At 41.2% G+C, this 27,348-nt stretch overlaps 1 protein-coding gene across 1 annotated transcript in view; it reads left to right on the forward strand.

The window, feature by feature from the left end:
* LOC104590132 (phospholipase D delta-like) overlaps positions 1-26,751 on the forward strand; it is a 42,210-nt gene extending 15,459 nt beyond the window's left edge. Inside the window, exons 3-7 of the mRNA XM_088894572.1 lie at positions 13,797-13,991; positions 25,247-25,258; positions 25,394-25,439; positions 25,530-25,738; positions 26,695-26,751. Of these exons, the coding sequence (XP_088750698.1) occupies positions 13,797-13,991; positions 25,247-25,258; positions 25,394-25,439; positions 25,530-25,738; positions 26,695-26,751 (519 nt within the window). The remainder of the gene's footprint in view (positions 1-13,796; positions 13,992-25,246; positions 25,259-25,393; positions 25,440-25,529; positions 25,739-26,694) is intronic.
* Positions 26,752-27,348: the final 597 nt, after the last annotated feature.

A 27,348-nucleotide genomic window follows, 5' to 3' on the forward strand; every position in this document is an offset into this window, starting at 1 on the left:
AATGAATAAAGATACATATTTGATTCATGTTCCCTTGGTATGTTTCTATGTAATACCCTTAAACTGGACACTTAATGAGACTCGTGTTAGTTTAGAATGTTCACAGCCAGTGGGTCGGTCTGGGGAGACCTATCCTGACAAGGCTGACACTGTGGTGCCACCAAGTCGGTTGGGGTGGCCTGTCTCAGCTGCCAGGGTGAGACCCTAGGCACATACACTGTAGGATTCATTGAATCTATGAACTGGACCAGATTTCCAGTATTGCCCTGGACCTTGGAGATTGATGGGCAAAACTGGAAAGTTACACCCGACCCCTAGACTCGATTATGATACTGCACTAGGTGTCGGATTGGGCTATCTTTGATGTACCAATCAGTGAGATCCTTAGCGGGGGTCAAAACCTGGGTATGTTGGGACAGTCCGAGAATTCATCTGAGTGGGTGATCATAGTGACAGGATCAACCCCTTTGTCGGACAAAGGTAATGATTGGGGATGCACTCTCACTGATGGAAACCAAGACTGCCGGCAACCGATTTCAACCGTTGAGATTTGTTTTGCAAAATATATTTTATATGAGATATAAAAGTATATATATTATGGTTTCTAAAATGTTTGCAAAAGGTTTTAATTCCCGGGATCCATATAAGTGGAGAGTGCAACACTGTTCCTTGCAGCCGAGGGAGAGGTCCTCTCTTGTCGGGCAGTGTATGATCATTATGGGCTGAGAGGTTAAGTGTAAGACCATTGAGGATAATACCTGATGGGCTAATCTTGCATATGCCCACAGTCCCTGGGTGTTACAAGGTGGCTTGGCCCAGGGACCACTTAGTGTAAGTGTTGGGCCCATAGAGCTCATTTGATGGGTTTCAGGGGGTACACTGTGTTCAGCAGTGCATTCGGCCAGGCCTTGTAACAAAGGCTGGGCTGAACCCATGTGGCTGATGTGTAGATCAATGCTTGGGTCCCACGCCATACAAGGAAGCCTAACTGGGCAGCAATTTGGAAGGTTTTTTGAGTACATAACCTTAATGGGCCTTAAGCCCATTTCGAACTGGGCTGATTTGATCAGTCATTTAAAGGGGGCGAATTCTGAAGTGGGTCAGCTAAAAGGATTGGGCTTAGACCCTATCCACTCAGAGAGTCCAAGATTTAAATAAGATTTAGATCTGGAAACCTCCTAATTAGAGTAGGAGACAACTGATCTGATTTGCAGATAAGATAAGGATTATCCCTTATCACTAAGGGACTTCTAACCCAAATATGATTTGGATTAGCAACTCCTAATCTGATTAGGAGCTGATCCCTTTGAGATTATAAAAGGGGAAGGGGGCGGCAGCCTTTTACATCATCAATAGCATTCTTCTCTTAAAGAAAGAGAGATTGAGAGATTTCCTGCATACTGCGAATTCTCTCCTACCGCCACCTTCCTGCCATTGCCATTCCTTCAGTTCGATCTCTAGTTCCCCGGAGCAATCAAGATTGGATCTTGATTTCAATCTTTTGTGAAAAGATTTGTTGGAGCTGTACTCAAGTCGTCCAGTTGATCCTTACGAAGGATCAAGTTCTTTTGAAGAACGTTGCTGATTCTACTCCACCCTGCACTGCGCCATCTTCAGTGGGAGCAGATTTTGGATCCTTCCTTGGGCGTGAACACCTCCATTGGGAGATAGTATTTCTCCGTATCAGGTATAATCCTCTCCCACTCCTTTTGGTTCAGATCTGGTTCAGTTTATGGTTCAAGATTGATCCTTGAAAATATGATTTTCTAAAATAGGGAATACGATTCCCAGTTGAAGGGAGAGAAAAATTTTTGAAATTCGCCCCTTATTCCGCATTCTTTGGGCGTCCATAGGATGGATCTCTCATCCCTTCACTATAGGGTATTTATTCTATGACCCAAGAGGGCAGAAGGTGTTCTGTAGTCGAAATACCCATTTCTTGGAGGAAGAATTCATCCTAAACAATCATCATCAGGAATTTGTTCTTGATGAGGAGAGCCCAGGGGTAGTGGGAGATGTCTCACGAGCCCATTCGAAGTCAAATCACATCGAGAGAATGTACCATGTACTACGGGAGATAGTTGGAAGAGGGGACATCCTGATTCAGAAAGTAGCATTAACGAAAAATGTAGAAAACCCATTGACTAAGCCACTAATACAGAAAGTGTTTGAGAAACACGTGGAAATATGGGACTCTGGTTTATACTCGATTGGACCTAAGTGCAAGTGGGAGCTGTTAGACAGTGTATGCCCTTAGCTCCAATCAGCATGATGTACATTATGAAATTTATTGTAAATGAATAAAGAACATATTTGGTTCATGTTATTATGGTGTGTTTCTGTGTAACACCCTTAAACATGACACATATGAGACTTGTGTTAGTTTAGATCTGAGGAGATTTATCTTGCCAAGGCTGACACTGATGTACCGCCAAGTTGGTTGGGGTGGCTTGACTCATTTGCCAAGGTGAGACCTGAGGTACATGCAGTGTGGCAATTCTAGTATTGCCCTAGACCTTGGAGATAGATAGGCAAAAATAGAATGTTACACTTGACCCCTAGACTCGATTTTATATATTATATATATATATATATATATATATTATGGTCACAAAATTTTTGCAAAAGGTTTTAATTCCCGGTATCCATGTGAGCAGAGAGTCCAGCTCTGCACCTTGCAGCCGAGGGAGAGGTCCTCTCTTGTTGGACAGTGTTTGATCATTAAGGGCTGAGAAATTAAGTGTAAGACCATTGAAGGTTATACCTGATGGGGTAATCTTGCATCTGCCTACAGTCCTTGGGCCTTCATAAGATGGCTGGGCCCAAGGACCATTTAGTGTAAATGTTGGGCCCATTAAGAGCCCATAGTGATGGACTCAGGGGTTCACTGTATTCAGCAGTGAATTCGGTCAGGCCTTGTAACAAAGGCTAGGCTGAAACCAAGTGGTTGATGTGTAGATCAATGTTAGGGTCCCACACCATACAAAGAGAGCCAAGCTAGCCAGCATTGAAGGGAAGTGAGCTTAGAAGCCCATTTTGAGCTGGGTTAATTAAATATGGGCAAATCTAGGTTTGGATCAGTAGATAAGGATAAAAGGATAACTCTCATCCATTTAAAGAGTCCAGATCCAAATAAAGATTTGGATCAGGAGACTCCTCAGATTAGAAGGTTGTCTCTTTAAGGTTATAAATAGAGAGCAGGGCAGACCTGAAAAAGACACACAACACAGAGAAAAGACAACTCAGTTAGACTAATCTTGCCTTCAGTTCTTTTTCTTCCTACTCTTGCCACCCTACCCTGTTCAACTTCCAATTCTTGGATTTGATACAAGATTTGATCTTGATATTGTTTCTTGCTAGAAGAAACAATTTTGAAACTGTGCTCACTACCCCATTCGGTTCTTGTTTAAGAATCACAAGTTCTTGGTGAAGAACTACCTGCTGATCCTGCCTCATTCTAAGTTGTGTAATCTTTAGTGGAAGGAGGATTTGGTACACTCTTTGGGTGTGAACACCTATGCTGGGAGGAGCATTCTTGCGTGGATTCCGTATCAAGTATATCCCTCCCTTTTCTTGGTTTCCAATTTGGTCTGGTTTGGTTACAAGAACAAACCTTGAAAATGCAATTTTCTAAATTGGGAATAGGATTCCCGGATGGGAGAAAAGAAATTTTTGAAATTTCGCCCAACCTTCTTGCAGGGTTTGGCCATCCATATGGTGGATCTTCCATCCCTTTCATTGGTATCAGAGCCAGGTTCAAGTCTTGAAACAAATTAGGTCAGATCTGAATCTGCGCAAATGGGCAGAAGGTGTTCTACCCGATTTGCGTAGTTAGCGTTTTTTCTGGATATTGGTTTCCAGATTTTGGGCGGATGATCTGGAAAATAAATCTTTATTGTTCTGCTATATTTATAGAATTGTTATGTGAATGTTTCTTGAATTCTTGGGCTGCACATGTGATGGAGATCAAATCTTTTTGGTGCCAATATTGGCGCACCCTACTATTTCTTTTCTATTCAATTTGGTCTATAAATAATTTTATTTTTTTATTTTTTAGACAAATTGTATAGGAATTCGATGAGGTGTAATAATAGAAAAATTAAGTTTTTCTATTTTATTTCCATCTAGAGATTGCTGGAGTGCGCAACAGAGGAGAAGAAGATTTCGCCGAAAGAAGTTCTACGATCTGTGATTTTGCAGATATCAATTCTGCAATCTGCGATTAACTGTTCTTTGCAGGTTTGCTGGATATGCAAGAAAATCACAATGAAGCCCTCTGATTTTAGTTTCTTGATAATTTGATTTTCTTGAATTAATTTATTTTTCAAATCATTATTCTTGAATTAAATCTTGAACTGAAACCAAAACTTGTGCCGATTTACACTAGATTTGGTCCAAACTGGTTGGAACGAATTGTTGGTTCAATGGTGTTGGTTTTTCTTACCCAAATTCGATTTAGGCCAGAGGGTTGTTTGGCCACTTCAAGTTTCAATTCGACCCACCTCAGTAAAACCCAGTTTTAATATGATAAAACTGAATCTGCCTTGATTTAGCTACATGGGCCGAACTGCCTTTTGCAGTATAGCTCGTGTACCTAGATAATGTTATATGATAACATTATGGGCTCTATTGGACTGATATTGATTTAATCTAATTAATTAAGGGTTTTTCAGATATTTTAATTGATTGGATCATTTTGTTTCATGCATGTGATGTATGGATGTGTTATGTGCTACGTATGTGGGCCATAAGTACTTGGCTAATGATTAATTCAATAGTGGCTCTTTCGCATACCATGGCTGAATGCACATCATTGCCATGGTGACCATAAGATCATTGGATGATCTCCCCATTTGATGGGCCTCACATCAAATGGAATGGTTTTGCTTTTGTCTCTCAATCATCTCTCTCTCTCTCTCTCTCTCTCTTGCTCGCTCGCTCACTCATTCATCTCTATCCTTCTCTCGATCTCTCTCTCTCTGTCGTCCCTTTCTCCCTCTGTCTCTCTCTGTAAAACCTAGAAATAGAATCGGCACCTTCTCCCTTCCTCTGTCCTAGAGAAGCTCAGGTGGTGCTATTCCACAGACTGTAGCAGTGCAAACCATCACATATTTATAGCTAACAGGTATTTGATCTCCCTCTCTCTCTCTCTCTCTTTACGTATTTTGTCATGCGTATTAAGCTGTAATGGTCTTTTCCTTTTGTAGTACTTGAATTCAAGAAGCAAAGGCATCACAAACTTCTCTATGGCATGAAGTTTGATGAATGCATAGTATGAATATGGATAAAGAGTGAATTATGTGGAGGAATATTTATTTACTTCAACTAAATACCTTTTAATAGATCTTTTCTTGGGTTTGATCTCCATCTCTGTCTCCATGGGTTATCTACATTCTGGAGTCATCACAAACTTCGTTGTTGCCTATCATCTTCTGATATACATGTGCAGTGAAGCTGTAATGTAATTGATATAATGTCTTGTCATTTTTTTGTCAAATTTAATCTAATTATGTTGCAAATTGTAGTTTGAAAGTTATTTTTCTTGATGGACAATGTATCAATTGCCAGCAGTTAACCATTAGAATACTAAAGGCATGACTCAATCCTAATTATGTCTTGTCATTTTGTTTGTCAAATTTAATCTAATTATGTTGCAAATTGTAGTTTGAAATTTATTTTTCTTGATGAACAATGTATCAATTGCCAGCTGAATGTCAGCATCCTTAATTCTTTTCCTCCTTCCTTTAATCCGTTTATAATGAACTACAATATGAACAAGCTGAATGTCAGCATCCAGGAACTCAACAATATATTGTAGAGGGCCGAGGATTTGATTAAAAAGGATGAGCCTATGGCTATGATTGCTGAAGCTAGCAAATCGGGCAAGAAAAAGAGAAAGGCAAAGAAACCCTAGAAGAAAGCTGCCAAACTCAAGAAGCAGAAGAATGTTAGACAGTTTTGTATGCCCTTACTTTCAATCAGAATGATGTACTTTATGAGTTTATTGTAAATGAATAAAAGTGCATATTTGATTCATGTTCCCTTGGTATGTTTCTATGTAATACCCTTAAACTGGACACTTAATGAGACTCGTATTAGTTTAGAATGTTCACCGCCAATGGGTCGGTCTGGGGAGACCTATTCTGACAAAGCTGACACTGTGGTGCCACCAAGTCAGTTGGGGTGACCTGTCTCAGCTGCCAGGGTGAGACCCTAAGCACACACAGTGTAGGATTAATTGAATCTATGAACAGGACCAGATTTCCAGTATTGCCCTGGACCTTGGAGATTGATGGGCAAAACTGGAAAGTTACACCTGACCCCTAGACTCGATTATGATACTGCACTAGGTGTCGGATTGGGCTATCTTTGATGTACCATTTAGTGAGATCCTTAGCGGGGGTCAAAACCTGGGTATGTTGGGACAGTCCGAGAATTCATCTGAGTGAGTTATCATAGTGACAAGATCAGCCCCTTTGTCAGACAAAGGTAATGATCGGGAATGCACTCTTACTGATGGAAACCAAGACTGCCAGCAGCCGATTTCAATCGTTGAGATTTGTTTTGCAAAGTATATTTTATATAAGATATAAAAGTATATATATTATGGTTTTTGAAATGTTTGCAAGAAGGTTTTAATTCCCGGGATCCATATAAGTAGAGAGTGCAACACTGTTCCTTGCAGCCGAGGGAGAGGTCCTCTCTTGTTGGGCAGTGTATGATCATTATGGGCTGAGAGGTTAAGTGTAAGACCATTGAGGATAATACCTGATGGGCTAATCTTCCATCTGCCCACAGTCCCTGGGTGTTACAAGGTGGCTTGACCCAGGGACCACTTAGGGTAAGTGTTGAGCCCATAGAGCCCACTTGATGGGTTTTAGGGGGTGCACTGTCCATAATAGTGTATTCGGCCAGGCCTTGTAATAAAGGCTGGGCCGAACCCATGTGGCTGATGTGTAGATCAATGCTTGGGTCCCATGCCATACAAGGAAGCCGAACTGGGCAGCAGTTAGGAAGGTTAAGTGAGCACATAAGCTTAATGGGCCTAAAGCTCATTTTGAACTGGGCTATTTTATTAGTTAATAATGGGGCAAATTCTGAGATGGATTAGCAGATAGGATAGGGTCTTGACCCTATCCACTCATAGAGTCTAGATCTGAATGTGATTCAGATCTAGAAACCTCCTAATGAGATTAGGAGAAAGCTAATCTAATCTGCAGATAAGATAAGGGTTTATCCCTATCACCTAAAAAGAGGTCTTATCCAAATATGATTTGGATAAGCAGCTCCTAATTGGATTAGGAGCTGATCTTTTAGGTTAACAAAAGAAGGAGGGGGCGGCAGCCTTTAGAAGACACACACAATCAGATTTTCTTCAGTGCTGAAATCTCAAGAAGAGAGAATTCTGCACCCTGCGAATACTCTCTTGCCGCCTCCCTGTTCTTGCTGTCCTGTTTGCCAGTTCGATCTCCAGTTGTAGGAGAAGTCAAGATTCGATCTTGACATCAGTTCTTTGAGAAAGAATTGATATGAAGCTGTGCTCACGTGCCATCTTGCTGATTCTTGCAAAGGATAGAGTTCTTGGAGAAGAACACTGCTGATTCTGCTCCATCCTGCACTGCGCCATCTTCAGTGGGAGTAGTCTTTGGATCATTCCTTGGGCGTGAACACCTTCATTGGGAGATACTATTTCTCCGTATCAGGTATAATCCTCTCCTACTCCTTTTGGTTCAGATCAGGTTCAGTTTATGGTTCAAGAATGATCCTTGAAAATATGATTTTCTAAAATAGGGAATGTGATTCCCAGTTGTAGGGAGAGAAAAATTTTTGAAATTCACCCCCTTATTCCGCATTCTTTGGGCGTCCATACGATGGATCTCTCATCCCTTCAAAGAAAGACAGGGCATCGGATGCGTGTCACTTCTGCAAATAGACCGGCCACTGGAAGAGGAACTGTCCTCAATACTTGGAATTCAAGAAAGGTAATTTCGAATCTTGTGTCATAGAAACCAATTTATTGGTGGCTTCTGCATCCTGGTGTATTGACTCCGGGGCTTCAACTCATGCGTGTAACTCACTATAGGGGTTCAAGGTAAGCAGAAAGCTGAATGAAGGTGAAGTGACGCTCTACTTTGGGACTTCTGCAAGTGTTGCAGCTACGACAATAGGAACCGTAGAGTTATTTTTTAGAGAAGGATCTATTGTACTTAAAGATTGTCTTTTTGTGCAAAATCTAAGAAAAAATTTGATTTCTGTCTCTAAACTTTGTGCACATGGATATTCTGTCTTCTTTAGTAATACGATTACTATTAAAAGAAATAATAGATTCATCGCATACGGGGAACTGGGGAATGGTCTCTATGTTCTACATCCTTCTCTAGAAACTAACATAGCCGAAACTACGTCGGCTGATAACCCCAAGAAAAGAGTACGTGATACAGTTAATCCCACGTGCCTATGGCCTTACCGGCTTGGCCATATCGGTATTGATCGAATCACAAGACTGGTAAAGGATGGTCCTTTGGATATTTTAACTGTAGAAGATCTTCCCACTTGTGAGCTTTGCCTTCAGGGTAAGATGACAAAGAGGCCATTTAACGGTAAGCCTGAAAGATGTACAGGCACGCTTGACCTTATACACACTGATGTATGTGGTCCCCTGAGTGTTAGGACCCGTAACCAGCACGTGTACTTCATTACATTTACCGATGACTATTCTCGGTATGGTTACGTGTACCTAATGAGACATAAGTCTGAATCCTTTGAAAAGTTCAAAGAGTTCAGACAAGAGGTCGAGAAACAGTTAGGGAGAGAAATTAAGAACATTCGGTCGGATCGAGGTGGCGAGTATCCCTCTGACAAATTCAGGGACTACTTGAAGGTCAACGAGATAGTATCACAGTTGGCTCCTCCTGCTACACCACAACTTAACGGTGTTTCAGAGAGGAGGAATAGGACCCTATTGGATATGGTTCGATCACTTCTCGTCCATTCAGAGTTGCCCACATCCTTTTGAGGATACGCATTGGAGACTGCGATATACGTGTTGAACTGGGTTCCAACCAAATCAGTTCCGAAGACTCACTATGAGCTTTGGACTGGAAAGAAACCAAGTGTATGACACTTGAAGATTTGGGGTTGTCCGGCGCATATTAAAAGAACGAGTCTGGTCAAGTTGAAATCCAAGACCAGTCGTTCCCTATTTATAAGCTACCCAAAAGGCTCTATGGGTTACCTATTCTATGACCCAAGTGAGCAGAAGGTGTTTTGTAGTCGAAATGCACAATTCTTGGAAAATGATTACATCCTGAACAATCATTGTCAGGAAATTGTTCTTGATGAGGAGAGTTCGGATGTAGTGGGAGGTGTCACACAAGTTCCAGGTAGTAACCAACCTAGAAGATCTACCCGGGTATCCAGGCCACCAGTCCGTTTTGGTTATGACTAGGATAGTTACTTGGTGGAATCCTTGACTTGTGAGGAGGATCCCGTGACTTATGCGGAAGCTATGTTGGACATAGACTCCCTTAAGTGGGTAGATGCCATGAGAGCTGAGATGGACTCAATGGAGACTAATGGAGTTTGGACTCTAGTAGATCTGCCCCCGGGGTAAAAGCAATTGGTTGCAAATGGATCTATAAGAGGAAGAAGGGCCCCGATGGCAGGGTTGAGACCTACAAAGCTCGTCTGGTGGCAAAAGGGTACACTTAGAAAGAGGGCATTGATTATGAGGAAACTTTTTCGCCTGTGGCCATGCTTAAATCAAAGGCTCCTGCTAGCTGTAGCAGCATACCATGACTACGAGATTTGGCAAATGGATGTCAAAACTGCGTTCCTGAATGGAGATCTTACTGAAGATATCTTTATGTAGCAACCGCAAGGTTTTATTGTCGCGGGTCAGGAACACATGGTATGTAAACTAAATAGATCCATATATGGACTTAAGCAAGCTTCTAGGAGTTGGAACATCCGGTTTGACTCTATTGTCAAAAAGTTTGATTTTGAGCAGAACCCGAATGAGCCTTGTGTTTACAAGAAGTCCAGTGGGGATAAGGTTGTGTTTCTAGTTCTGTATGTAGACGACATTCTACTGATTGGGAATGATGTAGGAATGTTGACTACTGTGAAAGTGTGGCTTTCGCAGCAATTCTCCATGAAAGATCTTAGAGAAGCCTCCTATATACTGGGTCCTCGACTCTATAGAGATAGATCGAAGCAGATAATAGGATTATCCCAATCTGCTTACATTAACAAAGTTGTCAAGAGATACAGTATGGAGAGCTCCAAGAAGGGAAATGTTCATTTCAGGCACGGAGTCACTCTCTCTAAGAAGATGTATCCCAAGACCTCTGAGGAGATTGAGGGCATGAAGGACGTTCCCTATGCCTCTGCCGTAGGGAGCATCATGTAAGCCATGCTGTGCACTCGTCCTGACATTGCTCAGGCAGTGAGTGTGGTAAGCAAATTTTAGGCCAACCCAGGGCAGGTGCACTGGACTGCTATGAAAAATATACTTAAGTACCTTCGAAGGACAAAAGAATTTTGTCTGGTATTCGACGGTAGCTCACTACAGATCCAGGGGTATACTGATGCCGATTTCCAATCGGATCCAGATGATAGAAAGTCTACATCTGGGTATGTTTTCACGATAGGATCGTGTGTTGTTTGCTGGAAAAGCAGGAAACAGGGGTCCACGACAGACTCCACAACCGAAGCCGAATACATTGCCGCAAGTGAAGCTGCCAAGGAAGCCGTGTGGATGAAGAAGTTCGTTCACGAATTGGGAGCAGTTCCATCCAGCACATCACCCATCCCGTTGTTGTGCGACAACAATGGGGCCATTGCTCAGGTTAAGGAGCCACGAGCCCACTCGAAGTCCAAGCACATTGAGAGGAAGTACCATGTACTACGGGAGATTGTTGGTAGAGGGGACGTCCTGATTCAGAAGGTAGCGTCAACGGAGAATGTAGTAGACCCATTGACTAAGCCACTAACATAGAAAGTGTTTGAGAAACACGTGGAAAGTGTGGGACTCCGGCTTATACTAGATTGGACCTAAGTGCAAGCGGGAGCTGTTAGATAGTTGTATGCCCTTAGCTCCAATCAGAATGATGTACATTATGAATTTATTGTAAATGAATAAAGTACATATTTGATTCATGTTCTTGTGGTGTGTTTCTGTTTAATACCCTTAAACTGGACACTTATGAGACTCGTGTTAGTTTAGAATGTTCACAGCCGTTGGATAAGTCTGGGGAGATTTATCCTGCCAAGGTTGACACTAGTGTGCTGCCAAATTTTTGGGTGGCCGGTCTCAGCCGCCAGGGTGAGACCCAAGGCACATGTAGTGTAGCATTAATTGAATCTTTGAACTGGACCAGATTTCCAGTATTGCCTTGGACCTTGGAGATTGATGGGCAAAACTGGAAAGTTACACCTGACCCCTAGACTCGATTATGATACTGCACTAGGTGTCGGATTGGGCTGTCTTTGATATACCAATCAGTGAGATCCTTAGTGGGGGTCAAAACCTAGGTATGTTGGGACAGTCTGAGAATTCATCTGAGTGGGTGATCATAGTGACAGGATCAGCCCCTTTGTTGGACAAAGGTAATGATCGGGGATGCACTCTTTCTGATGGAAACCAAGACTGCCGGCAACCGATTTCAATCATTGAAATTTTGATTTGCAAAATATATTTATATACTGATATACGTATATATATTACGATTTCCAAACGTTTGCAAAAGGTTTTAATTCCCGGGATCCATGTGAGTAGAGAGTGCAACACTATTCCTTGTAGCCGAGGGAGAGGTCCTCTCTTGTCGGGCAGTGTTTGATCATTATGGGCTAAGAGGTTAAGTGTAAGGCCTTTGAGGGTTATACCTGATGGGCTAATCTTGCATCTTCCCACAATCCCTGGGTGTTGCAAGGTGGCTTGGCCCAAGAACCACTTAGGGTAAGTGTTGGGCCCATTAGGAGCCCATGTGATGGGCTTCAGGGGGTGCACTATCCACAACAGTGTATTTGGCCAGGCCTTGTAACAAAGGTTGGGCTGAACCCATGTGGCTGATGTGTAGATCAATGTTTTGGTCCCATTCCATACAAGGAAGCCTAATTGGTCAACAGTTTGGAAGGCTAAGTGAGCACATATCCTTATTGGGCCTAAAGCCCATTTCGAACTGGGTTGATTTGATCAGTTAAATAAAGGGTGAATTCTGAGAATAGATTAGCAGATAGGATTAGGTCTTAACCCTATCCACTCAGAGAGTCTAGATCTGAATGTGATTTAGATCTGAAAACTTCCTAATAAGATTAAGAGAATGTTGACCTAATCTGCAGATAAGATAAGGGTTTACCCTTATCACTTAAAGGGAATTCTAATCCAAATATGATTTGGATCAGCAACTCCTAATGGGATTAGGAGTTGATCCCTTTAAGGTTATAAAAGGAGGAAGGGGCGGCAGCCTTAGAAACAATTCACATTGTCTTCAGAGCTGAAATCACAGATGAAAGAATTTAGCACCTTTGCGAAAATTCTTTCTTGCACCTCCTTCCTACCGCCGCCATATCTACCAGTTCGATCTCCAATTCTCAGTGGGAGTGATCAAGATTGGGTCTTGATATCAGTCCTTTGTTAAAAGGTTGATTGGAAGTCGTGCTCACGTGTCGTCCAGCTGATTCTTGCGAAGGATTTGGTTCTTTTGAAGAACGTTGCTGATTTTGCTCCATCCTACACTGCACCATCTTCAGTGGGATCAGTCTTTGGTTCCTTCCTTGGGCGTGAACATCTCCATTGGGAGATATTGTTTCTTCGTATCAGGTATATCGCTCTCCTACTATTTTTGTTTAGATCTGGTCCAATTCTTAGTTCAAGATTGATCCTTGAAAAATATGATTTTTCTAAAATAGGGAATACGATTCCCAGTAGGTAAGAGAGAAATTTTTGAAATTCGCCCATTCTATTCCACAAGATTCGGGCGTCCATACAATGGATCTCTCATCCTTTCACATTATTCTTGAATTAAATCTTGAATTGGACACCAAAACTTGGGCGGATTTATACCAGATTTGGTGGACTGAATTGTTGGTTCGAAGGGGTTGGTTTTTCTGACCCAAATTCGATTTAGGCCAGAGGGTTGATGGCCCACTTCAAGTTTTAATTCGGCCCACCTCTGTAAATCCTCTGTCATACAAAAGCTTGAACCAACACCAGGTGGTGTTATTCCACGGACTGTAGCAGCACAAACCAACACATATCTATAGTTAACCGGTATTAGATCTCTCTCTCTCTCTCTCTCTCTCTCTCTTTCTCTCTCTCTCTTTACGTATTTTGTCATGCGTTTTAACCTGTAATGGTCTTTTCCTTTTGTAGTACTTGAATTCAAGAAGCAAAGCCATCACAAACTTTTCTGTGGCATGAAGTTTGATGAATTGGCATAGTGTGAATATGGATAAAGAGTGAATTATGAGGAGGAATATTTATTTTCTTTAACTAAATACCTTTTAATAGATCTTTTCTTGGGTTTGATCTCCATCTCTGTCTCCATGGGTTATCTCTACATTCTTGAGTCATCACAAACTTCGTTGTTGCCTATCATCTTCTGATATACATGTGCAGTGAAGCTGTAATGTAATAGATATAATGTCTTGTCATTTTATTTTGTCAAATTTAATCTAATACAAGTTAAATGATTAGTGAGACTTTTGTTTATTTTATATCCACATTATGATCTTTTCTTCTTAATAATATTTGTTTGTTTTTGCTGAAATTACTTTGTAATGTCTTCATCCAGGTTGTTGGGACCCTTTTTACACATCATCAGAAATGTGTTCTGCTGGATACACAGGCATCTGGAAATAACCGAAATATAACTACTTTTATAGGAGGTCTTGATCTTTGTGTTGGTCGCTATGACACGCCTGAGCATCGGCTGTTTCATGATCTTGACACAGTGTTTCGGGATGATTATCATAACCCAACATTTCCTGTGAGTAGATCAATTCATTTTTCCTATTTTTGGACTTTCATTTAACCAGTGTTGCAAATGGACCAGATCAAATAGGAGATACGTAGATCCAAATTCGATTCTTTTATATTCAGATTTAGTTGAACCTCACTTGTTAGATTTATATCAGATTTTAACTGGATTCAGATTGCAATAAGATATTGAATAATATAAATAAAATAAGCTAAAATGATTGAATATTATATATTATAACAAAATGAATTAAATTGACTGATATTATTATACATTGTAAACACAGAAAACTTTAACTTATAATTCCTTAGTGAAAATAAGACATCCAACCTATTTAGTGGTAGGGGTGACCACAAGTTGGGCTTAAGGGCTATAGCTTGAGCCCGAGCTGGTATTTGGGTTATGCTTCCTCTATATTAATTCAAGTCAGTTTTCATCAAAAGGAAAGAAGAAAAACAAGAACTCTTCCTCCTCTTAAGGAGGCTTAAACCTCCTTGTGCTCTGGAGGTTTACACTTCTTGCGTTTTGAACTATGCTTTACACCTCCAGTCGCCTGTTAATAGTGTCTCTAGGAAAAAAAAAATATTTGAATTGTGTGTATAATCTTATCATAATATAACACCATGCCTGCAAATGAAAGTGCAATTCACCATCAAGAACTTTATATTTACAATTATAGTGTATGTAGACAGTTGGTCTTGAACTTCTGGGTTTATGCAGTTTAATATTTGATGATAATCTCATTCCAATAGTTTTTGTCAGCTGGATCATTTGTCTTTTGGCTGTCTCAATAATAGGTAGAAACTAAGGGTCCAAGGAAACCATGGCATGGTTTGCACTGCAAAATTGAAGGCCCTGCTGCATATGGTGTGCTTAAAAACTTTGAGCAGCGCTAGAGGAAAGCAACAGAATGGACAGAATTTGGAAAATGTTTCAAAAGGGTTTCTCATTGGCATGATGATGCATTGATAAAATTGGAAAGAATTTCATGGATACTTATCCCATCCCCATATATTGCAAATGATGATCCTATCTTGTGGGTTTCTAAGGAAGGTGATGCTGAAAACTGGCATGTTCAGTTGGATTTATATGGTGCAAATTCCTTGCTATAGTGACACTACTTTAATTAATTTCATTGGATTGCATTAATGAGCCTCGATTGACTTTATCTTTTTGGCAGGTTTTTTGATCTATTGACTCTGGATCAGTAAAAGGGTTTCCTATCAAAGATGTTCAATTAGCTCATGACTGTTAGACAGTTTTGTATGCCCTTAGCTCCAATCAGTTTGATGTACTTATGACATTTATTGTAAATGAATAAAGTGCATATTTGATTCATGTCATGTGGTGTGTTTCTGTGTAATACCCTTAAAACCGGACACTTATGAGACTTGTGCTGGTTTAGAACGTTCACAGCCAGTGGGTTCGTCTGGGGAGACCTATCTGAGTGGGTGACACTGATGTACCACCAAATCGGTTGGGGTGGCCTGTCTCTGCCACCAGGGTGAGACCCCAGGTACATGTAGCGTGGGATCAGCTTGAGACCTTGAACCGGACCAGAATTCCAGTATTGCCCTGGACCCTGGCGATTAGTGGGCAAAATTGGAATGTTACACCTGACCCCTAGACTCGATTATGGTACCGCACTAGGTGGCGGATTGGGCCATCTTTGATATGCCAATCAGTGAGATCCTTAGAGGGGGTCAAAACCTGGGTATGTTGAGATGGTTCATGAACCCATTTGAGTGGGTGATCATAGTGACAGGATTAGCCCCTTTGTCGGATAAAGATAATGATCGGGGAAATGCACTCTCTCTGATGGAAACCAAAACTGCTGGCAGTTGATTTCAATCGTTGAAATTTTGTTTTGCAAAATATATTTATATAATATAATATATATAGGTTTCCAAAATTGTTTGCAAAAGGTTTTAATCCCCGGGGTCCATGTAAGAGGAGAGTGCAACACTGTACCTTGCAATCGGGGGAGAGGTCCTCCCTTGCCGGGCAGTATTTGATCATTATGGGCTGAGAGGTTAAGTGTAAGGCCATTAAGGGTTAAACCTGATGGGCTAATCTTGCATCTGCCCATAGTCTTTGGGTGTTACAAGGTAGCTTGGCCCAAGGACCACTTAGTGTAAGTGTTGGGCCCCTAGAATCCATATGATGGGATCAAGGGGTTCATTGGGCTTTCCAGTGAATTCGGCTAGGCCTTGTGACAGAGGCTGGGCCGAACCCTTGTGGTTGATGTGTAGATCAACATTTGGGTCCCATGCCATACAGAGAAAGCTCAACTAAGCAGCAATTTGGAAGGCTTAAGTGAGCACATACATTTAATGAGCCAAAATCCCAATACGAGCTGGGCTAATTAGATTGGCTTGAATGGGGTGAATCTGAGATGTGGACCAGCCTTAAAGGATAAGGGGAAGTCCCTATCCACTCAGTAAGAGTCTAGATTTGAATATGATTCAAAACTGGAAACTCCTAATTAAATTAGGAGGGCTGATCATGATCTGCAGATTAGATAAGGACTCTACCTTATCACTTAAGGGGATCAACATCTCCTAATAGGATTAGGAGCTAATCCCTTAGGTTTATAAAAGGAGGAGGGGGTGGCAGCCTCTAAACACTCATCTGAGATACAGATACAAAACAGTAGAGAGAAATCAGCATACAGTGAGATTGTACCAATTTCTCTCTACCGCCTCCTTCCTGCCGCCGCCGCCGCCATTAGCAGTACGTATCTACTCACGTGGGAGTCTTCAAGAAGTGTTTTTGGTTTCAGTTCTTTGTGAAAGAATTGAAAAGAAGTTGTGCTCACCTGCCGTCCAGTGGGTTTTTGCGAAGGATCCAGTTCTTGTGAAGAACGTTGCTGACTCTGCTCCATCCTACAATGTGCCATATTCAGTGGGAGCAGTCTTTGGTGACTTTTTTGAGCGTGAACACATTCGTTGGGGGATACTAATTCTCCGTATCAAGTATTTCCCTCTCCTACTATTTTGTTCAGATCTGGTTCGGTTCTTGATTCAATATTGATCATTGAAAATTAGTTTTCAAAAATAGGGAATGCGATTCCCAATTGTAGGAAGGAAAGAAATTTTCGAAATTCGCCCATACTATTCCCCTTTATCCGGGCATCCATACGATGGATCTTTCCATTCCTTCAGTGGTATCAGAGCCATGGTTCAAATCTTGAATCAAAATTGTTCAGATCTGAACCTGCGCAAATGGGCAGATTTTGTTTTTGGGAAATTGTTCCCATAAATTTGGGCAAATGATCTGGAATTAAATTTTAGCTGAATTTTATATGGAATGGTTCTTTATAATTTTCTTGATTTTATGGGCTGTTCGTACAATGGAGATCGAAATCTTTTGTTCTTGGCACGTGGATATCTGCGATTTATAGGTTCTTGTTTATTCTTTACATTTGGTCTGTAAATATTTTTTTTTTTGACTGAATATATAGGATTCGATCTGATGTAATAATTAATAGAAAATTAGGTTTTTCTATTTCTGTATTAATTTTGGATCGAAGTTGGCGGCGCTGGAAGGAGAATTCGCAAATATGAAAATCACTATCTGCGATTTGCTGTTTGTGAAACTGCAAACTATGAACAAACCTCTATTTTGCAGGATGGAGTGTGCGAATAGCCTTACTTGACTGATTTGTGTTTTTCTTTATCAGTATTTAATTTCAGATCGTTAATCTTGAATTAAAAATCAAACCCAGACCAATTCGAACCAGATTTGGACCAAATTAGTTGGACCGAATCTAGGGTTCGATGGGGGCTGATTTCAGTCCTGATTTCTCCCACTTTTGGGTCAGGGATTGATGTTTAATTGCAAGTATTAATTTGGCCCAACCTGTAAGGCCCAGTTTTAAATTGTTAAAACTGCAAAAGCCCACCTTTCGCATGAAAGCTATATGGGCCGAACTGCTAACTGCTATTCAACCCATATACCTAGATAATATTAAATGTTAATATTATGGACCTTTAAATGGGCTTTAAAATGGGCCTTATGGATATTTAATTGATTGGATCAATTCTTCCTGCATGTGATGTTTGGATGTGTGATGTGTTGTGTTCATGGGCCATAAGCACTTGGCCCATGCAGATACGATAGTGGCTCTTGCGCACACCATGGCTGAATGCACATCATTGCCATGGTGTCCCTTATGGTCATTGGATGACCTTCCCTTCGTGGTGGGCCCCACACCCCTAAAAAGGACACGTGTGGAAACCCTAGCCGAATTGGGCCACTAGAAATCTGGTTTTATGAAAGCCAGTGGAAGCCACTCCGGTTTGACCTAAAACTAGGGCGTAACTTGTCCCCTCCTGAAATATGAGCGCATGTGATAGGGAGATCCATATGATGGACTCTCTAAAGGCCTTCCATCATTAGCATGAAGACAGGTCCATCAAGTGATGAGGGGAAGCACCAGAAAATGGGCCAACCGATTTGCTGTTGGATCTGTTGGATTGTTTCATATGATGATAGGGAAGTCATAAACCGATGTGGGAGGGGCTTCACCAGAAAATGGGAACTCTCTCACGGTACCTTGGCATGGTCGAATATGATCGGTGAGCACTCAGTGGACAGAAAGGTTTACCCATAAACAACTATGAACCTTGTTTGACAGAGGCCAAAGGGAAAGTTCATGTGATGAGTGGATATGATATTTCACAGAAAGGTGGTGGGGTTATGCAGCTGAAACAGTTGGCTCCATGCACCCTATGTGATTTCCCACATTTCCAAGAGACATAATTGTCGCTATCTCTGTCACTGAGATAGGAGGGAAATCCCGGTGATGAACAAATGGAAAGCGACATAGATTAAAATCCATATCTATGTAGATGACATGAACCAAATTAGGTTGTGGACTGATGTCTTGCTATTTTACTAGAAAATGGCTAACACACAATTCGCCAAGCTTCTTGATGACAACAAACTTAAAGGCCTTAATTATGTTGATTGGTACCGTAACCTCATAATGGTACTAACTTTTGAAAAATTGGATAAAGTTGCCAAAAACCCTGCCCTGGATCGTCCGGGTGATCGGGCTTCTAAGGCCCACAGAAGGGACTACCTTGAGTGGGAGGAAAAGAACTCCCTGGCCCGCTGCTATATCATAGCTTCTCTGGACAACCCAATACAGAGGTAGTTCGATCAGATCGAACTGGCCAAGGACATATTGGATAGTCTGAAAACTATGTACGAAGAGCAGAATCATTCTACTCGGCAGAAGGTCTTCAAGCAGTTCATGACCGCTCAAATGACCAAGGGTCAGCAAGTGCATGACCATTGTCTTCGGATGATGGGACACATAAACGAGCTGGAAGCCCTAGGGTCTGAGCTAGACCACGTCACCAAGGTAGACGCCATTCTGAATTCTTTACCTCCGTCCTACAATCAGTTTATCATGAATTATAACATGAATAAGTTGAACGTCAACTTACAAGAGCTCAGCAATATGTTGCAACGAGTTGAGGAACTGATTCGTAAGGATGAGCCCGTCGCCATGCTTATGGAAGCAGGCAAGCGTGGCAAGAAGAGGAGGTCTAAGAAGAAGCCCCAGAAAAAGGGCAACAAATACAAGAAACAGAAGAAGGACAGGGCATCCGATGCCTGTCACCATTGTCACCAGACCGGCCACTGGAGAAGGAACTGTCCTGCCTACCTGGAATTCAAGAAAGGTAATCCCGAATCCTGTGTCATAGAAACCAATTTGTTAGTTACTTCTACTTCCTGCTGTATTGACTCCGGGGCTTCAACTCATGCATGTAACACATTGCAGGGTTTCATATTAAGCAGAAGACTGAGTGAGGGAGAGATGACGCTCTTCTTGGGAACTTTTGCAAGCGTTGCAGCTGCGGCCATCGGAACCATAGAATTGTTTTTTAGAGAAGGATCACTTGTACTTAAAGATTGTCTTTATGTACAAAATTTAAGAAGAAATTTGATTTCTGTCTCAAAACTATATGCTGATGGATATTCTGTTTTCTTTAGTAATACGATTACTATTAAAAGAAACAACAAATTCATCGCATACGGGGAACTGGAGAACGGTCTCTATGTTCTACATCCTTCTCTAGAAACCAACATAGCCGAAACTACGTCGATTAACGTTCCCAAGAGAACTCGTGATACCGTTAGTCCCACATGCCTGTGGCATTACCGTCTTGGCCATATCGGTATTGACCGAATCACAAGGTTGGTAAAGGATGATCCTTTGGATTTTCTAACTGTAGAAGATCTTCCCACCTGTGAGTCTTGCCTTCGTGGTAAGATGACAAAACGACCATTCGGCGGCAAGCCTGAAAGATGTACGGGCACGCTTGACCTCATACATAGTGATGTATGCGGGCCCCTGAATGTTAGGAGTCATAACCAACACGTATACTTCATCACCTTCACTAATAATTATTTGCGGTATGGTTACGTGTACCTAATGAGACACAAGTCTGAATCCTTTGAAAATTTCAAGGAGTTTAGACAAGAGGTCGAGAAACAGTTGGAGAGAGAAATTAAGACCCTTTGATCCGATCGAGGTGGCGAGTATCTCTCTGACAAATTCAGGGACTACTTGAAGGTCAACGGGATAGTATCACAGTTAGCTCCTCCTGCTACACCACAACTTAACGGTGTTTTAGAAAGGAGGAATAGGACCTTACTTGATATGGTCCGGTCACTTCTCGCACACTCGGAGTTACCCACGTCCTTTTGGGGATACGCATTGGAGACTACGATTTATGTGCTGAATAGGGTCCCAACCAAATCGGTTTCGAGCATTCCATATGAACTTTGGAGCGGAAAGAAACCAAGTGTCAGACACTTGAAGATTTGGGGTTGTCCGGCACACGTTAAAAGAACGAGCCCAGACAAATTGGAATCCCGAACCAGCCATTGCCTATTTATAGGCTACCCCAAAAGCTCTATGGGCTATCTATTCTATGAGCCAGAGGAACAAAAGGTGTTCTGTAGTCGGAATGCCCATTTCTTGGAGGAGGATTATATCCTAAACAATCATCGTCAGGAAGTTGTTCTTGATGAGGAGAGCTTAGGAGTAGAGGGAGATGTCCCACATGTTCCCGGTAGTGACCAACCTAGAAGATCTACCCGGGTATCCAGGCCACTAGTCCATTATGGTTATGACAATGATAGTTACCTGGTGGAAACCTTGACTAGTGAGGAGGATCCCGTGACTTATGTGGAAGCTATGTTGGACATAGATTCCCATAAGTGGGTAGATGCCATGAGAGCTGAGATAGACTCAATGGAGGCCAATGGAGTCTGGACTCTAATAGATCCGCCCGCTGGGGTAAAAGCAATTGGTTGCAAATGGATCTATAAGAGGAAGAAGGGCCCCGATGGCAATGTTGAGACCTACAAGGCTCGCTTGGTGGCGAAAGGGTATACTCAGAAAGAGGGCAACGATTATGAGGAAACCTTTTCGCCCGTAGCGATGCTTAAATCCATTAGGATCCTACTAGCTGTAGCAGCATACCATGACTACGAGATTTGGCAAATGGATGTCAAAACCGCATTCCTAAATGGAGATCTTACTGAAGATATCTACATGCAGCAGTCGCAAGGCTTCATTGCTACTGGTCAGGAACACATGGTATGTAAACTTAATAGATCCATATAGGGACTTAAGAAAGCTTCTAGGAGTTGGAACATCCGGTTTGACTCTGCCATCAAAACGATTGACTTTGAGCATAACCCGGATGAGCCCTGTGTATACAGGAAGTCCAGTGGGGATAAGGTTCTGTATGTGGATGATATCCTACTCATTGGGATTGATGTGGGAATGTTGACCTTGGTCAAAGTATGGCTTTTATAGCAATTCTCCATGAAAGATCTTGGAGAAGCGTCTTATATACTAGGTCTTCGACTCTATAAAGATAGATCGAAGCGGATAATAGGATTATCCCAATCTGCTTACATTGACAAAATTGTCAAAAGGTACAACATGGAGAACTCCAAGAAGGGAAACGTTCCTTTCAAGCACGGAGTTACTCTCTCCAAGAAGATGTCTCCCAAGACATCTGAGGAGATCGAGAACATGAAGAATGTTCCCTATGCCTCAGCCGTGGGGAGCATCATGTATGCCATGCTGTGCACTCGCCCCGATATTGCTCATGTGGTGAGTGTAGTAAGCAGATTTCTGGTCAATCCAAGGCAGGAGCATTGGACTGCTGTGAAATTCATACTTAAGTACATTCGAAGGACAAAAGAGTTTTGTCTAGTATTCGATGGTACATCACTACAGATCCAAGGGTATACTGATGGCAATTTCCAATCAGACCCAGATGATAGAAAGTCTATATCTGGTTACATATTCATGATAGGATCATGTGTTGTTTGCTGGAAAAGCAGCAAACATGGGTCCACGGCGGATTCCACAACCGAAGCCGAATACATTACCGCAAGTGAGGCTGCCAAGGAAGCCGTGTGGATGAGGAAGTTCATCCAAGAGTTGGGAGAAGTTCCATCCAGCACATCACCCATCCCGTTGTTGTGCGACAACAATGGGGCCATTGCTCAGGTTAAGGAGCCACGAGCCCACTCGAAGTCCAACCACATCGAGAGGAAGTACCACATACTGCGGGAGATTGTTGGTAGAGGGGACGTCCTGATTTAGAAGGTAGCTTCAATGGAGAATGTTGCAGACTCATTTACTAAGCCACTGACACAGAAAGTGTTTGAGAAACACGTGGAAAGTATGGGACTCCGGCTGATTCCAGATTGGACTTAAGTGCAAGTGGGAGCTGTTAGACAGTTTTGTATGCCCTTAGCTCCAATCAGTTTGATGTACTTATGACATTTATTGTAAATGAATAAAGTGCATATTTGATTCATGTCATGTGGTGTGTTTCTGTGTAATACCCTTAAAACCGGACACTTATGAAACTTGTGTTGGTTTAGAACATTCACAGCCAATGGATCGGTCTGGGGAGACCTATTCTGATAAGGCTGACACTGATGTACCGCCAAATCGGTTAGGGTGGCCTGTCTCTGCCACCAGGGTGAGACCCGAGGTACATGCAGCGTGGGATCAGCTTGAGACCTTGAACCGGACCAGAATTCCAGTATTGCCTTGGACCCTGGCGATTAGTGGGCAAAACTGGAATGTTACACCTGACCCCTAGACTCGATTATGGTACCGCACTAGGTGGCGGATTGGGCCATCTTTGATATGCCAATCAGTGAGATCCTTAGAGGGGGTCAAAACCTGGGTATGTTGAGATGGTTCATGAACCCATCTGAGTGGGTGATCATAGTGACAGGATTAGCCCCTTTGTCGGATAAAGATAATGATCGGGGAAATGCACTCTCTCTGATGGAAACCAAAACTGTTGGCAGTTGATTTCAATCGTTGAAATTTTGTTTTGCAAAATATATTTATATAATATAATATATATAGGTTTCCAAAATTGTTTGCAAAAGGTTTTAATCCCCGGGGTCCATGTAAGAGGAGAGTGCAACATTGTACCTTGTAGTCGGGGGAGAGGTCCTCCCTTGCCAGGCAATGTTTGATCATTATGGGCTGAGAGGTTAAGTGTAAGGCCATTAAGGGTTAAACCTGATGGGCTAATCTTGCATCTGCCCATAGTCTTTGGGTGTTACAAGGTGGCTTGGCCCAAAGACCACTTAGTGTAAGTGTTGGGCCCATAGAATCCATATGATGGGCTCAGGGGGTTCATTGGGCTTTCCAGTGAATTCGGCTAGGCCTTGTGATAGAGGCTGGGCCGAACCCTTGTGGCTGATGTGTAGATCAACATTTGGGTCCCATGCCATACAGAGAAAGCCCAACTAAGCAGCAATTTGGAAGGCTTAAGTGAGCACATACATTTAATGGGCCAAAATCCCAATACGAGCTGGGCTAATTAAATTGGCTTGAATGGGGTGAATTTGAGATGTGGACCAGCCTTAAAGGATAAGGGGAAGTCCCTATCCACTCAGTAAGAGTCTAGATTTGAATATGATTCAAAACTGGAAACTCCTAATTAAATTAGGAGGGCTGATCATGATCTGCAGATTAGATAAGGACTCTACCTTATCACTTAAGGGGATCAACATCTCCTAATAGGATTAGGAGCTAATCCCTTTAGGTTTATAAAAGGAGGAGGGGGCGGCAGCCTCTAAACACTCATCTAAGATACAGATACAAAACAGTAGAGAGAAATCAGCATATAGTGAGATTGTACCAATTTCTCTCTGCCACCTCCTTCCTGCCGCCGCCACCATTAGCAGTACGTATCTACTCACGTGGGAGTCTTCAAGAAGCATTTTTGGTTTCAGTTCTTTGTGAAAGAATTGAAAAGAAGTTGTGCTCACCTGCCATCCAGTGGGTTTTTGCGAAGGATCCAGTTCTTGTGAAGAACGTTGCTGACTCTGCTCCATCCTACACTGCGCCATATTCAGTGGGAGTAGTCTTTGGTGACTTTTTTGAGCGTGAACACATTCGTTGGGGGATACTAATTCTCCGTATCAAGTATTTCCCTCTCCTACTGTTTTGTTCAGATCTGGTTCGGTTCTTGATTCAATATTGATCATTGAAAATTAATTTTCTAAAATAGGGAATGCGATTCCCAATTGTAGGAAGGAAAGAAATATTTGAAATTCGCCCATACTATTCCGCTTTATCCGGGCGTCCATACGATGTATCTTTCCGTTCCTTCATTGACCAGGTATATCCATTAAACTATTATTTTCCTTTTGAATACATTTTATATATTGAATAGTGTTATCTTGGGTTTTCAAAGTAATTGAATAAGATTTTACATTGAAACCTGTTCTTTATCCAATTTTCATTGTGAAATGAAAATTTGTGTGAAGTGTAATTTGTAACATTCTATTGCAGAAACTTATCTCTGAGAAAAACTTGGTGATAGATAAGAGCATTCAAACAAGATATGTCCAAGCAATCAGATCTGCCCAACACTTTATATCTATTGAAAATCAATATTTTCTTGGATCATCATATGGATGGCCATCTTACAGAAATGCTGGTTCATAGAAATTTCTTCTATATGGATTACACAGTTCATATACTTTGAAGTATCATCACTTACAAGAGATACTTTCTTCCACTGAACTTATATTGTAATGGTGTATCTTATGCCCCAATCCATGCTAACAATCTTTATTTATTTTCTTGTTAAATTCTATAGCTTGATTGGTTCAACAAATATTGTAATGCAATCCAATCAAAAGGACTAAAGGTTTATGCTCTAGATATAATCTTATGATTCTTTTAGCATGAGCAACAAGTAAGTCCACTCAAGCAAACCCGGTTCTCTGAGAGAGAATGGTGTTGGACATGCTTGCATGGGCTTGGGCATCAAAAAGGATTCCTTCCTCAAAGATATTTCTAGTTTTCTTGGATTTTGTATTTTCATTTTAAGGTTGCTTATGTTGCAATCTGGGGTTTTGTTTCCCTTGATTTGTTTGGTGAGGTTCCAATCCAAGGGCTAGAACTGAATACAAGAGTTCAAAATAAGATGCCTGCCCATTAAAGCTTAACTTATGAATGACCAACAGAAATCACCCATGGAGTTGTCATTTTAAATTTCTCAAGTTTAGTGTTCTTGGTCTTATCAAGTGCTGATAATCTAATACCAATGGAGTTGGCACTAAAAATTGCTAGAAAAATAAGAGTTGAGGAGAGATTTGCGGTGTATAATGTAATGCCAATGTGGCCTGGGGGTGGCCCTACTGATGCATCTGTGCAAGAAATTCTCTATTGGCAGGTAATGTGATTTGTCAACTATTAAATGATTCAATCCATAACTTTACTTGTTTACAAATATATACCATGTGTTTAATGTTGATGACCAAATATCATTCACAATGGAGTTCTTGAATAAATCCTTTTAGCAACATTGTGGACCTCATATAGGCTTATCCCTAATCTAATGACTCTTAAGTACTTTCCAGCACTACCTATAGCTGGAATGTCTTAGGATCTATTAGAACTCCTAAACAACCTTCTAACGTTTATATTTTGATACATTACAAGTTTGTTTCTAAAACCAATACCTACTAAAACAATAAAAATAATAAAATTCTAATTGAGAAAACTCAACATAACCAAAAAACAATACAGAATCTTGAATTGTCCTTAAATTGGCCCTAATTCACTGACTTGACCTTCAAATTGCTTAATCTTGATCTTACTACATAGGTAATGTAATAACAATACCAAAACCAAGCCAAGTTCTTTAAGCCACAAGTAGAGCGATGGACTTGATCAAAGGTCTCTTTTTGGTTTTCGGTTGAAGTTTAAATAACTCATAAATAACAATGAATATCATCCTCCTTGTGTGCCATGTCATCAAGATTGGCCAATGGGCCTAATATTTGGCTTTTGTGGCACAAAGTAGCTGCTCAAGAACCAAACCTGCATTTCACTTGTCAGCTTGAGATTTTCACTTTTTTTTTTTTTGTTGAAAGGTTATGTATTAACTGAGATCTTCATACTACCCATCAAAAAATAAAAGAAAAAAAAGTTATATTTGCATTTTTCAGAATGGTGATAGTATGATACCGATATGGTTCATTTTAAACCTTAAATATTGTTGGGGTGTGTGTGTGTCTTTGATATATTTTTACATGAAGAATTTATCAGGAACTTGTATAGAAATCAAACATGAGTATAAAACTTGATTTGAAAGTAGTTTTGACTTTTGCTTCTTTGCTTTTGCAGGGTCAGACAATGCAAATGATGTATGAAATTATTGGTGAGGAACTAAAATCCATGTAGCTTGAGAATTCACATCCTCAAGACTACCTGAATTTCTTTTGTCTGGGTAATCGGGAACAAATACCTAAGGACATACCTGAATCAACTAGTCCATCCACTAATGGTGGATGAACTGTATGCATTGACAAGCTAAGGAGACCATGAAGAGACTAGGTGCAGGCTGAACTGTAAGAAAATGGATTAAGAAACCCTACATTTTTTGGGCTTTATCTCAGAATGGGCAAGCATCTGGGTCTTTACTGGTCCATGTGGATCCAGCCCAATGCCATTGAGTTTACCCATCTCTCCTACCACAAGAGAAGTCCATGGATTCCTAATAGGGTCATTCTATTTATATGGTATTTTCCTATGTTGCCACTGGTGTAGATTCAGTTTCTCATTTTAATTGAATTCTATAGCTTCGAGATATTTATATAGTCATATGTGATTTAGTTATTATTTTTTTCGTTTGTGTTTTTATTAGATATTTATATTAAGATTTTATTTAGCTTGGAGTTCTTTAATAATTTAAACTGACATTCTTTTGCAGCTCAAGTGTCAAACATCCAAGTTGGCCAAAGTCAACCCTTACAAAGTGAGAAAACAATATTCTTATAA

This window comes from Nelumbo nucifera, chromosome 1 (genome assembly GCF_055504915.1).
Source record: "Nelumbo nucifera cultivar China Antique chromosome 1, China Antique-T2T, whole genome shotgun sequence".
Lineage (NCBI taxonomy): Eukaryota > Viridiplantae > Streptophyta > Magnoliopsida > Proteales > Nelumbonaceae > Nelumbo > Nelumbo nucifera.